This window comes from Electrophorus electricus, chromosome 11, assembly GCF_013358815.1.
Source record: "Electrophorus electricus isolate fEleEle1 chromosome 11, fEleEle1.pri, whole genome shotgun sequence".
Lineage (NCBI taxonomy): Eukaryota > Metazoa > Chordata > Actinopteri > Gymnotiformes > Gymnotidae > Electrophorus > Electrophorus electricus.
The window spans coordinates 7,817,256-7,830,787 of NC_049545.1; the positions used below are offsets into that span (position 1 = coordinate 7,817,256).

The window sequence follows — 13,532 nt, forward strand, 5'->3', positions numbered from 1 at the left end:
CTTCACTCTCTAGTAACACTTATTGCTGGCAATTACTACCAAGACCCCTGCTCTGCTGGAGAGGTGACAGTGGTCAGGAACCATGCAGAAATAGCAGTGGCTTCATGTAGTGAGCCGGATGAGCGGATGGCTTAGGCTGAAGACTTATGCTACCACACGTATTGAAATAACCGTTTGGTGTCAAGTAACAAAGCAAATGAAACAAACTTGCTCCTTGACTATTTTCAAATTCAGACATTAGTAGTCAAATTCACCTTTCAGCATATTTTAAGGCTGTAATTCCATTGAAGTGGAGCTGATGTTTGAAGCAAAAACAAGTATCCTCTTGTGGAGTTGTTGTGATGCTTGGCATGTATCTGGGCTTGGGCACATGTGCTGAGGAGTAAAAATAGCCTGTTCCCTCACTAATAAGTGCCACTCGCTTTTTTGGTAGGACTTAGAAGTGCTTCTGATTTGTTAACAAATTATATTGTTATTTAAGATCTGAAAAGGTAAACAGTCATTACTGCTAAAGTTATTGTAGAGGTGCAGTTGTGTAGTGTTACACTGTTACTGAACATAATACTCTGTGGACTAGAAGAGTATAACATTATTTTATTAAACGTAAATTAGTCTTCTTCTGCTTTGTGTCTGTCTAGTCCATAAATTGAATGGGATTTTACAGAACTTCTTTAATCTCTCTCAGTGTTCATTTACCTCAGAGTAATAAAAGAGTCACTGGGCAGTTGAAGGGGGACTCTTCAAGCCAACTCCCCCCAAGTCATTCCATTTACAAATGGCCCCTAACAGTGAGTGTTCTTGCCCTGGTCATGCTTTGTGCTCAGGCACTGCTATAATAGGAGATGGGTGCAGTGACTATTTTCCCAGGAGTCCTTGCTGCTGCCGAATGCTGGCAGACTGGGAGTGATAGACACTCACAGATGGACAGGGGAAACAGCAGGCTTGGTCATCACTCACAGTAGCTGTCCTCCCTTAACCGCTCTCTGCACCCCCACTGTCTCTACCCAGTGGATACCCCCCACCCCCCGGCCAACTCAGGGTGCCCCAGGGCCTTACAGCAAGCTGTACCAAAACTGAATGCACCATTCATTACTCTCAATGGAAAGGTTACACTGAGTTAACCACTTGTCAGAATGAAAGGTATTTATTTTTTACATGAATACATGGATGAGGTGGGAGGTAGGTTTAGGTATATGCAGTCCTTTATTCCTTTTTAAAGCCATTGCAGAAGGGCTTTTTTTAGTTACTATACAACTTGGTACAGTTTATTTATAAGTACACACCTCTTTCAGTAAACTTGCCATTAGCTCTTGTAACATAAAGCATAAAGATTTACAAAGATTTCACTACACTAAAAACATCAATAAATGCATTAGTCACACCTCAAATCACTTCCAACACTTAAAAAGAAAATAAAAATAAAGAATGAAAAAAGAGGCCAAGCACACACATATGGAGGGTTTTTCAGTCTCTCTCTATGTACACATTTGACACACTCACTGGCACAAAGTGTGAAAGAATCTGTAAAAAGGTTTAGTTTGTCAGATAGGAATTAAGCCTATGATTAAATTGCACTACTAAATCACCATTGAAAATTATTTTTATATCTAATCTGGTTTGGGGAAACCAGCCCAAACAGTCTTTCGTTAGATAGCATTTATTAGTTATCTTAATAAATGGTTTGATAGTTTGTTGATGTACAGCTCTGAGATTATATGATAGCATTTTTATCTTTGATTTGCTGCAGCATTTACAATATACATAGCGCTCATTCCACTTAAATATGAGCAAAGTTATTTTAATGTCTTTAAAAAGTCACATGCAGTAACATGCATAGATGTTGTATTACTTTGCGAAGTGGAAGAAATTCTGGTTCACATTATATTTGTTATACTTTTTCTGCTTATGCAATACTTGACCAGGCCTTCAGATCAAGAGCTTTTAGCTTAATCTACTATATGTAGTACTTTATTTACATGTAGTAAATAAGATACTACTTGTGTTATTACCCCCACACAATGCCATGTTCCATGTTGCCATGTTCCAAGCGCTGCAGCCTTTGATGTTAGTTGAACACCCATGATCTAAACAGTAAAGGAACCTGCTCAGTAAAGTTGTTACTGAATATCTTGGTCACAGCTAAATTCAGCAGATCATTCCACAGAGACCAGGTTCTGAACAACATTTTGTCTATTATAGCAGATTTATTTTGGAATTGTAGTCATAGAGATGGTAGTCACACTAGAAGACCCTTCTCTTCTCACATCCAAGTATCCCACCCAAGCATACAGAGACTGGGACCAGCTTCTCTTGCTTTAGGAAAAGCTAATAGTTATTACTGCTCATCACAAGTGTTTAAGCCATCACATATCTGCTATATACTTACAGAGCCCATGTGCAAAAAGCCACAGAGATGAGTTAATGCCTGGTGCTTCAAATCAAGCCAGTGTGAGTAACAGATATTGATTGCATCAGGGATATCAGTTGGTCCATGACTTGTTAATCAGACTCCACCTTCTCGTAAATAAAGCTTGAGCTAAATTACTTCCCCATGGGAGGACAAAATTATGTTCGCCTTCATTAAAGTACTGCGATCAATTTTTTAAAAAAAACCAAACAAACATGTCAGTAGCTCCTCTGTTACATCACTATCTTACCTACAAAATGTGCTGTGCTTGTGTTTCGGAAGATGTGGTACCTTTATGTAGAGTGATAATGAACGATTACCAATTACCATGCTACATTAATTTTAAGTAGCATGATCAAGTCATTATTTGGCTACATTTTCTGAAGTATGAAGAATTTCAGGCCTGCTAGCATAAAAGTCAGAATTTCTATCTTGTATATACTGTAAGAGTTTGTGGGGGATGTCATGGGGTGGGCTGTTTCATGTAAATAATGTGGGTTGTTACACATCTTCATTTTCACAAAGGATGTTTTTCTCTTCATACTGCCATAGTAATGGTACGCTGGTCTTTTGCACATCTAACAGTATAATTACAAAACCAATTGACTGAGAATAATTTGCCCTAATTGCAGACCCAATAAACAACCAAACTGAGCGAGTGATTTAATGGGTGAGGGTTTTTGTTGCCTCATGAGTGGCCCAAATGAGTTTAACTAGTGCCAAGTGCACCCACAGGATGACAAGTCTCCTGCACATATGAAAGTGCATTCACATTGATTTCCCCTGATTCTCAACCTCCAAATAAAAACTCAAAGAGGTGTGACCGAAGCCAAACCTAGTAACTAACACAACCTTGCCCTGCCTGGGTGGTCAGCATGGACACCAGGTCTCTGGTTCATATGTGATATATCTTACATAAAACGCTTGTCTGTTATTGTGCTCTGCTATCTCCTGCTGACTCATGTATTACATTAACGAGTTGTTTACTCATTGACGGAAAGCCTCTCTACATGAGCTCTTTTAATCTGCGCTCATATGAAATGCTACATTTCACTGCAGGAGTTAGAACACTGCGGGTGGGCAATGTCTTAGAGTTTAATTGAATAACTAAAAGAATAAATAGGCTTGTCTTATTATGTTCACAAGTGATGACTTGATCATAAATTTAAATTAATGATAATATTTTCCTCTATCAATGAATGCTTATTATATACACTCCTGTCCATCACTAGTAGTTAACTATAAGGAAATGTGCTTGTTCCAAGTGCTCACCAGATGGTGTCACTGTGGAGTCCAAATGTAGGCACGGAGACGATTGTACAGTAGTGCTGTCCAAAATAATTACATCTATACTGAGGAGCACAAGTAAATCTCACTGTAGACCCAGATCTTTGACAAAATCTTAAACAAAAAGTGGGTAGTATAATTTATGATTATTCTGAACAATGTATTTAACACGAAGTTACAAAGAAGCAAAATTACAATTACATTTATAAAGAAATGTTTTTACATATTTACTGACAATAACCATGTTTAAAGAAAATATGAATATGAATATAAGATAATATGGTTAATACACTGAAAACCAATGTTTTGTATTGTATTTGGAATTTCCTTTCATTTTGATATTGGCAACTATATTGCATTATCATTGTGGCTGTCTGATGGTGAAAATAGTTTATCATTTGGGTCATGATCAACTTTCACTGCTCCCTAATTTACACTGATGGAAGACAAATCTTTCAAATGTGATGAAAGTCTTGTATGAATGTCTTGTATTTTCTTATTCAAGTTATGCTGTGCAGTTTTACACCAGCTATATAAAAAGTGACTACATAATTATTAATGCAATTTAATTTTATAAAGTTCAGACTTTGAATTACATTACATACATTGTCACTAAATCCTACTTTTCATCTTAGAAACAATAAAACTAAAAGCTTTTTTATAGTTCTAACGTAAATGCACAGGCACAGACATGAGAGTTGTTAAACTGCGATTTCCTACTGTGTTGCTACACATAAGCATGTTGAGCAATTTCACTCCCCTTGGCAATACTCCGCAGTCATGAAAACCACCAGCTCAGCACATTACACTGTCCAATAAACGGTTATGTTTCTAACCACAGAAATGGATGGACAGGCACTTTGAGTGTAGGAGAAGAGAGAAAAGCCAGGAAAAGTGAACACATTCCTTCTGCTCCAGAATGCAGACTCTCCCAAATATTCTACTGAAGGTCTAAATAGTAATAAGCCAAAACTTACTCTCCCTCACTGCACTACCGATCTTGACCAAACATAAGAGATTGAGTCTCTCACACTCATCTTTATACGCCTGGAGTTTCCCAAACAAAAGAAACATGGTGTGACGGCCGGCAGCCCACTATCCACCATCCTTGTCTAAGCTCCCGCTTTTCAAGTGCTGTGGGTCCAACTACATGTTTGTGCTACTTCCAAAACTCCTTTCAGGAAATGACACTTCCTACAAACACTTTCCTGGAGAGGGGAGTGATTAAGGGAGAGAGAGAAAAAGAGTGAACCAGAAAAAAAACTGAGCAAGGGAGAGGGGTGTTTCTAAGTGGGAACAGAGCATGTACTGTTCCCTGCTGAACACACTCTCACACACACACACACACACACACACACACACACACACACAAGCACGCACACACACACACACACACACACACACACACACACACACACACACACACACACACACACACACACACACATACAGTGAGAAGGAGAAAGGGCGAGCAAAAAGGGAGAAAATCCCAGACACTTTCTCTTTCTGGTTGTTTAGCTGAGTGTATGGAGCCATTGGGTCTGCAAAATGAAACTTTCATCTGTTGTGATAGTTCTCCTGACTAAGGCCTTTTTTGGAGGTAAGCTTGTCTATTTGCATTTTGTCCTTACGACGCACAAAGGGAAAGGTGCTGCAAATGAACTTTTAGTGAGTGAATGTGAGTAGCTAGGTAACACTGGGTGGAGCAAAACAAGAGCATGTTTAATAAGGTTTGGAAAACTTTGATGTTTTAACTTTGTGAAGCTTATGCATAAAAGTATAACATCAGTAGGATAAAGTTACTTTCTAATAGCTTAGTTACACCAAAACATTTTTCGTGGTGTTGCTTAGACACCCTGCAGCTACAATCTATTTCTTACTATTTGATAAAACAGAAATAGTGTCATCAAATAATATATATATTTTTAAATGATGATGTTTCTATACCAGTGAGTATACATAATAATATAATACAGAATTCCATAATTTGTAAGGTATCAGAAAGTTAGATGACAGACATCCTCAGGGTGATCCAATCAGAATATTTTCACCATGTGTAGCATGGAGCACATTGTTTATGACAAAATTGTGTGTTGTGGTTTTTGTATTGAAAACACTGCCATGGTTAACCAATTATGGAACTCAGTAATTGGGACCAAACACAACTGCAACAAAGACTTCCACCACCTGGATACAATCTTCTTGTTATATTCCCTGCCTGCATTTCTGGTTCAAGAAATCACACAAATGTTTTCCACCTGTAGTTTTTACAGTTTGCATGTTGAGCCTGGACTGACCCAGACATTGTGGCAGCTATGGACTGATGATGCTCCAGTTTTTTCTTTGGTTGTCATAACAGTGTTCTCTGGATCTAGACACACATATTTTCAGTATTACAGTGCATTTTTTTTCTGTTTGTGGTTCTCAGGGACATTTTTTAGAGTCATGCAAAGGTTGAACAGTACAATGTCTAGGATGGTGCAGTCACAGTAGATGTCATACATTAAAATGTGTGGAAACATTTAAGACTTCTTAATAAAAGAAAACGATTGCACATTTTTCGATAATATGGTGAACATTTGCATTTACATTTACTTTTTACATTTTTACATTTACAGCATTTGGCATTTAAAACTATTATTTTCCATTACAGTACACCTAAATCTAAATAAATTCTGTTTCTACCTTCCTCACTCCACCCCTTTGTCCATAAGAGCTGACTGAAGCCCTGAATGTGACGGTGACCCCAGGACCTGTCAGTATGTGTCTGGAAGGAGAGAATATCACTGTGTCCTGTTTGGTGTCTCAGAAGAAGAGGAGTAGCAGTGTCCTGGTGCTGCGCTGGCTCTACTTCCCCACACCCAATGAAGAGCACCTAGTGGTCAAGATGAACTTCAAGAAAGCTAAGTACTATGGGAACTACAGTCGTAGTTTTGCCCAGATGAAATTCCAGCTCTGGGAGGAGGTGGAAGGGCAGATATACCACCTGCTGATCCTAAAGGTGTCCAGGGAAGATGGAGGCAACTACACCTGTAAAGTGCAAGAGATACGCAGACATAGGAACAAGTGGAGATCCTCCTCAAATGGCACAGGCTCCATGGAGTTACGAGGTAACAACAGCCATTACTTTTGTTTTAATGGTATGTGGTAGTGGTAGCTCAGTAGTTAAGGTACTTGATTTGTAATCAGAAGGTTGCCAATTCAGTTCAAGCTCCACCACTGCAGGTTACAACTGTTGGGTCCCTGAGCAAGGCCCTTAACTGTTAATTGCTTAAGCTGGTTTCATTCAGAATTGTAAGTCATTTAGGATAAAAAGCCATGCTCTTTTGGAATCTCCGTAAATGTAATCACGAAGGCTTTGCAACCTCAAATGTCCAAGGCACTTCAAATCATCAGCTTGGTTCAGTGCCTCATTACCCTTTCCAGAGAACACAGTGTGGTTCTGTTGGAGCGGTGAAAACATGGTAGCTTGCCACAGTCAGGGCTAACCACACAGCAGCTGTTTCCTCCAGCTCACCAACCTTGCTGTCTAGAGTCTAAAGAAGGCCTGTAACAAAAATGATTAGAAAGTATTTACAAAGTCAGATGGTCATGTATCTGCTTTAGTTCACCAAGCAAATGACTTTGAGAATTCAGAGATGCCAGTACCATTGCCAGGGCTAGCCTGCAGTACATTATTGCATTTGGTACTGCAAAACTGAGAAAGACAAAAAAGAGCATACATTCCCCCATAAGCTCCTATCTCACACTTTAGTGTCTGTAAGCGCATACGTCTTGGGCTCCCACCCTCTGTGCATGTATATAATTTCTACTAGAAATGTATTTGGTGCCAACACAAACAGACCATGGGGCTGTAAATGTGAGGAACCTGGGCATGCTGTGAGGACAGAGCAGGGAAGATTGGCCACTGTGCAACAAAAAACATTTACTCTGGCTGCTTTAGGAATTTTCCTATACTGTTCAGAGAGTGAGACGACCCATATGCTTTGCAATGCAATGGATTAATCCTCTAGTTGATAAGAGGCAATTACTAAAGCTCATGAGTTGAGCAAGAATAAAAATATTACAGTGTCCAACCACCCGAATGCCCAGTTGATGGCATAATATGCCAAAAAGCAAAACTAATTATCCTTCTTAAAGCCTCCTGTAAGAAACGTTGTTTGCACACAAATTGAAGGAAATGGTATTTTTCCTCATATTGCACCTATTGATTTGTGCAGTTTTGTTGTTCATTCATACTATGGAGCATGCAAAAAGCAGAAAGCTCATGAGTTAAATGATGTGGGTTTGCTTGTATTATTAAATGACCAGATCTTCACCCTGCTCCACGAGGTCAAAACAAAGGGAAAACTGAATGAGAGTGTAAACATAAAGAGGTAATAAAGAAGGAAGAGAAAGTCATGGTTCTCCCAGGATAGCAACAGACACAGAAAAACAACATCCACCAGCTAAGGCACTCTCTAACTCCAGAGTTAGGCTAACCACCCTGTTACCACCAGCTGATTCAATGTACTTCAGTAATCCAGTTACCATAGGCCACAGTGATACTGCTTTAGATCTGAGTCCACCATTTTAAAGAGCACACCCTTATTACCATTCTGCAGATCTAACGGAAAAACAGCTTAAGCTCAGCACAGTGTCCAGCTTTAGAGTTTCTCTTCGAACAGCAAATGCAGATCAGATGTGAGGTCTTATACCTGGTCGAATAGAGCTGTTATTATAGGCAGTCTGGTCCACTGTGGAGCCAGAGCTGGTGCTAATGAAGAGCATGTGTGCTATGTAGAGGGATGCACATACCTATACTAGAGCACAAAGGCTTTGGAAAAGAAAAGAGTCTCACTCTCTTATGCCATAGATTCTTTTACTGCCTCGGCACATTCTAATCGAGTCTATTTGATTAAACACTCATTCTTATTATAATATTCCAAATGCATATTCTAATCTATTTTTGATTTTGGCTTTCACAAATGAGTGGATGTAAATGGAGAAGCGCTTCTGTGATGGCGCTCCTGTTTAGCAGTGAACTGAACATTTGCTTGCAATTTTCTCTGACCTTAGAGAATAATCTGATTTAAAAAAAGCCTTTTCTTAAATCAGATTATTCTCTAAGGTCAGAGAAAAATGGACAGTTTGAAGGTGAAAAAACCCTCAAAAATATCGCTATCCATATGACTGCTTTCATTTTTATCAGGATGTTACAGCTGAAAGAAACATTATAAAAACAAACCAAGTCACAATACAAAACTGAAATAAAATTCTGCCCCTCATACTGCTCTAATGTGTTAATAGCTATTTATTACTCCTTTAGTGATGCAGATTTATGAACACCCCATTCTCAGGGCCAAAGGCTAAGTGTGTTGCAAAGCTTCTGACCCAGCATCGTTTGCCTCTCTAAATGTCCTTGGACTGGTCTTATTGAAGGCTCATCAAGCACAGTTCCTCAGCAAGCCTGCGTGGAATACAAAGCTAACTGGATGAATAAATAGTTGATCAGAACCATAAAACATATATACTGACACACCAGGATAAATGGCCACTCACAGTATTTTAAATATTGTGGATGGATTATAAAAAGAAAATGCTGTACGTTTAGCAGGATATCAACCTATATAGCAAAAAACTGAACAAAAGATTGTTGGACATATACAAATTAAACACATGCACAAATGTTCTGCAACATTCCTGAAACATTCAGGAATGTGTAAATATTTCCAAGATGTAGAAATATCAAATAATTATTTTTCAATGTCAGTCTAAATTTAAGTTTCTTCTTGAATTGCTGGTTTATTGTGTACAATATGCTGTTTGACTATGTTTGTTGCTACACTTAGCTCAGAAATGTTCCCTGCAAATGATTATTGAAAACACGCAGCAGAAATACTGCTATGTGAGAGAGCTTTTCCTTTTATTGCACATAGGAGGCAGCTTCAGGAGTTTGTAAAAGGTGGTAAAAATCACTTTCACTGCAAAGTTTGTAAGATATAGCTCTCTATGTGCTTATTAACGTGTTTCTCCCTTTATTATTCCAGTGCACTACACTACAGCCTCTGAGAGCACTGATAATATATGGCGCTTGTTCCAAGGTATGGTGTATTTTTTAATTCAAATTAACAGTGATCCAGTAAACACACAGATTATGCCTTACCCGTTTATGCCATGTCACCAGGATCAGAACGTACTGCAGAGCTACACGCTTTGTCTGGAAAAGCAAGGTTCAGATTTAACATTCTCCAAAAGCATCTCTTCTCTGGTCCATTCATTTGGCCAACTTTTTCCCTTGAGAGCGTCCTCCACCCTTACATAAAAGCATTTGTTTAACAGCAGTAAAACACAGAGTTCCGCTCCTATCCAACAACAACACAGTGATGCAGTTACAAATCTTAGAGTTGATTTTAGCTAAGAAATAGGAAATAATGTGCACCCCAAGAATATATCAGATACATCTGACCACATAGTACAAAAAATATTGTTAGAATAAATTAATGCTGCAGAAAATGTGTGATGTGAAGAAAATGTTAGTTTTTATATATCTTTGTCATGCTGTTGACCCCCACTAATACCATAGCCCCACACTGACACCTCTTTTCTTAATTTTGCTTTCAGATCTTTATCTGTGTGCAGTGCTAATCTGCTCAGCTGGTCTCCTGTGTATGCTTCTCTTCACTGTAACAATTACATGCCAGTATATACAACACAAACAGAAGCTAAAAGGTGATGAGCTTACTGCTCCATGACCTAAGCAGTCACATGTTCTCACTTTCTCTGGTTCACATTTCTGTTAATTAAACTGAAAGTAAAAAAAAATTAATTTAAAGTAAAATGCTGTAAATTTGTGTTATATCTTATTTAGTAGCATACATTTTCTTTGTTGGCTTTCTGCATCAATTTATCATTACACAAATATCTTATTTAACATTAAATCACATTCTATATATATATTTTTTTTATATCATTCCAGCCAACTACTATTTGGTGAAGTTCCCTGATAGCAGGTAAGCTCTATGCACTGTGTATTGCTGCCAGCAAAACAATGATTTCTTGTTCTTAGATTTTGTTCCTACATATGAATGTAGTTCAGGGGAGACAATGACCAGCGTGGCCAGTTCCTCCACTGGTATGCACAGGAAAGAAAAGCGGCATAAAGCCCCACCCAAATGCATCACTCCACAACCACCACAGATCCCAGTGAAAGGTGAGAGCCTTCAGAATGACCCTAACTGCTAAGCATAAGAACAAATTCAAGGGTGCTAAATTTCAGGCATAGGACTAATTAACTCATTAAACTCTGGCTTAATGACCTTATGTCTGCTCCTTTCTTTAGCACCACTTTCCAACACTATATTACTTTTGATTGTATTAATTCAGTAACTTTAGACATAAGTACATGATCATAAGTAATCATAAGTAGATAAGTAGATGAAATTAATAGATAACTTTATTATCAGAGCTAGTTATGTAATTTTATATATATTAAATGTTTGGTGAAGCTGTCTTAGGTCAGTTCATGACGGATCTTTGGACACCATGGGCTAATCTTGAAATATTCAGTGGTACATCTTGAATTAGCATAGAATTAATTGTATTTGTCAATATTGATTCTAATCTTTCTGTTTTTATTTGGTGGCTGAGAATGATATGATTCACATGATAATGCAGTCTTGAGTTTTTAGAATTTTCTTTCTTCTTTTTTAGCTCCTGTCCCAAATAAGCCACGCAGGACCAAACTTTTAAAAGTCCAACCTAAAAAAACACACATGGTAGGATTTATTTAGTTTCATTAATAACAGTCAAGTTCTTAGTAGAAGAATAAAGGTATTTAAGCAGTTAGAATATAGTTTCAGAACTGTCAAACACAATCTATGCTGTTGCTTGATTTAACAATTGATATACAATCTTGTACCTTGCAGATTATATATTGTTTGTATTCTAAAAGCCTCCTGTGCTTTATTTCATCTTTTTGTCAACTTAGTTATTATTTGCCAGATATATGCAATGAGGAAATTATATATATATATATATATATATATATATATATATATATATATACACACACAATTTATTTTGATACGGCCATCTTTGCTGAATATATTGCTGTATCATTTGCCATTTATGAGACTTCTAATTATATTTGCTTTTATTGCTTTTTGAAGCATAAGTATTTATTCAATGATCTTGATTCTCATTGCATTACCTTATATTGAAATTAAAAACATTTTATATATTATGTGATACTCAACTCCATCTTCTGCAATGGCTCTTTTGTGAAATGGGATAATAATCTGCTTGACCAGTCTATACATGCATTTGATTCACATGATGCTGATATTAATATTTGAATGCTTATATTAATATATGAAAGCTATTCAATCATAGCATGTGACTTTTTTTGAGGACATTACCACACACCAGCCAGATAATTACAGTAAACTGACCATTTAGGTTTACTTCTAAGAAAACCATTTACAGAAAATAGCAAACTATGCCATTTTATTCAAACTGTATCACAAGGAATTTGAGATAAAATCTCTAAACATATTCAGAGACAGAAGAAAAATATTTTCAATGAAACCAATCCTAAAATTGGATATATAATTTTCTGTTCATTCAGCCATACATTCCCAGATTCTGACCACTTACAGTCTTTAGGAGTCTGAAATGCCCTTCTCTCTTCTCTACCCCTCCTGCCTTGAAGCCAAGGGTGGCAGATGACAGCCTGACATATGCTGAGCTGGAGCTGGTCAAACCAGTGCCTGAAGCTAAAAGCAGCAACTCAGGGACTGCACAACTGGAACCCAGCTCAGGAACTGTATACGCCCAGATTCTCTTTGTGGAAAAGCAAGTCTGAGCCCAGTTTTGAATTCTAATTATTTATGACACCTTTTTTGATATTGTGTATATGTTTAACTCATGTTGCATTATTTCCAGTATAGAGGTATTGTTCAGTATCTGGCATTTGGGTTTTCTGATTCTTTTTCTCTCCAGCATATTCAACATTGTGCCTGAGGTACATAGGTTGTATATTTTAAAGAGAATTATTTTTTGCATTACTGTTGGATTTAATCCAATACATGTATTTAATTTCAATTACAAAAGTTTTTAATATGTAATGTATTTTCTGTCAGTGGTGTTTTTATAATACAGACACCCAATCCTCTTACTCTTATGAACGTAGCAGAATGAGCTACAATAATCATTCACTAAGTCTTTTATTGATATTCCCATAGCTATTCAATTTCACAAGAATGACCAAAACATCTCTTAGAGACCCAAAACATGACTACTGCAATTGCAGGCTGGTTTTTAGTACTGAAACCACAAATAATCAAAAATAAAAATGTAATGTGCCCATTAGCCATGCTCTTTTGGAATCTCAGAGCTACTCCTGGAGAACTTCTGCCACTACTTAGATTTTGACTGTATAAATTCCATATATAGTGCAGCAGTGGTATGGCAGGGGAAGGTCAAAAGTAAAGCTTCTCTGGCTATGTGCATTGCCACTGTTAGATAGCATGAACAACAGATCCCCGTGTATGTCTTAGTTTATTCTCAGGTCTGCCATAATCTTCTCTGAGCTGAGAAGTGTGTCTCTCTCAATCTCCCCCACATGCCTCAGAGTCAGTGACTGCAATGAACCCTCTAATGGTTACATTTATTAAAATTATACTAATTGTAATCATGCTTAATAATTAGCTTTACAGTGCATTATAATTGGGTTAGGCTACAAGATGGTTCTGCCTAGGTGCTATAATTTATTTGATTTAATTATTCAGAAGAGCCCAAATGGTTTGACATTTAATATCATAAAATCACTGACGTATTAAAACTGAGATAGCCATTG

The 13,532-nt window shown here is 37.5% G+C and overlaps 1 protein-coding gene across 1 annotated transcript; it reads left to right on the plus strand.

Annotated features, from left to right (window-relative positions):
• Positions 1 to 5,135: 5,135 nt before the first annotated feature.
• vstm4a (V-set and transmembrane domain containing 4a) lies at positions 5,136 to 13,532 on the plus strand. Its single transcript, XM_027009651.2, has 8 exons — positions 5,136 to 5,294; positions 6,409 to 6,804; positions 9,724 to 9,777; positions 10,298 to 10,405; positions 10,653 to 10,686; positions 10,768 to 10,886; positions 11,387 to 11,451; positions 12,387 to 13,532. The coding sequence occupies exons 1-8, from the start codon at positions 5,243 to 5,245 to the stop codon at positions 12,537 to 12,539; spliced, it is 981 nt and encodes a 326-aa protein (XP_026865452.2). The 5' UTR covers positions 5,136 to 5,242; the 3' UTR covers positions 12,540 to 13,532.

Bases quoted from the DNA above. Each gene is read 5' to 3' on its own strand.
- vstm4a (XM_027009651.2), top strand. From the start codon at position 5,243: ATGAAACTTTCATCTGTTGTGATAGTTCTCCTGACTAAGGCCTTTTTT. The intron at 10,687-10,767 runs GTAAGCTCTATG...ATATGAATGTAG, and splicing joins GTGAAGTTCCCTGATAGCAG to TTCAGGGGAGACAATGACCA. The intron at 10,887-11,386 runs GTGAGAGCCTTC...CTTCTTTTTTAG, and splicing joins ACCACAGATCCCAGTGAAAG to CTCCTGTCCCAAATAAGCCA.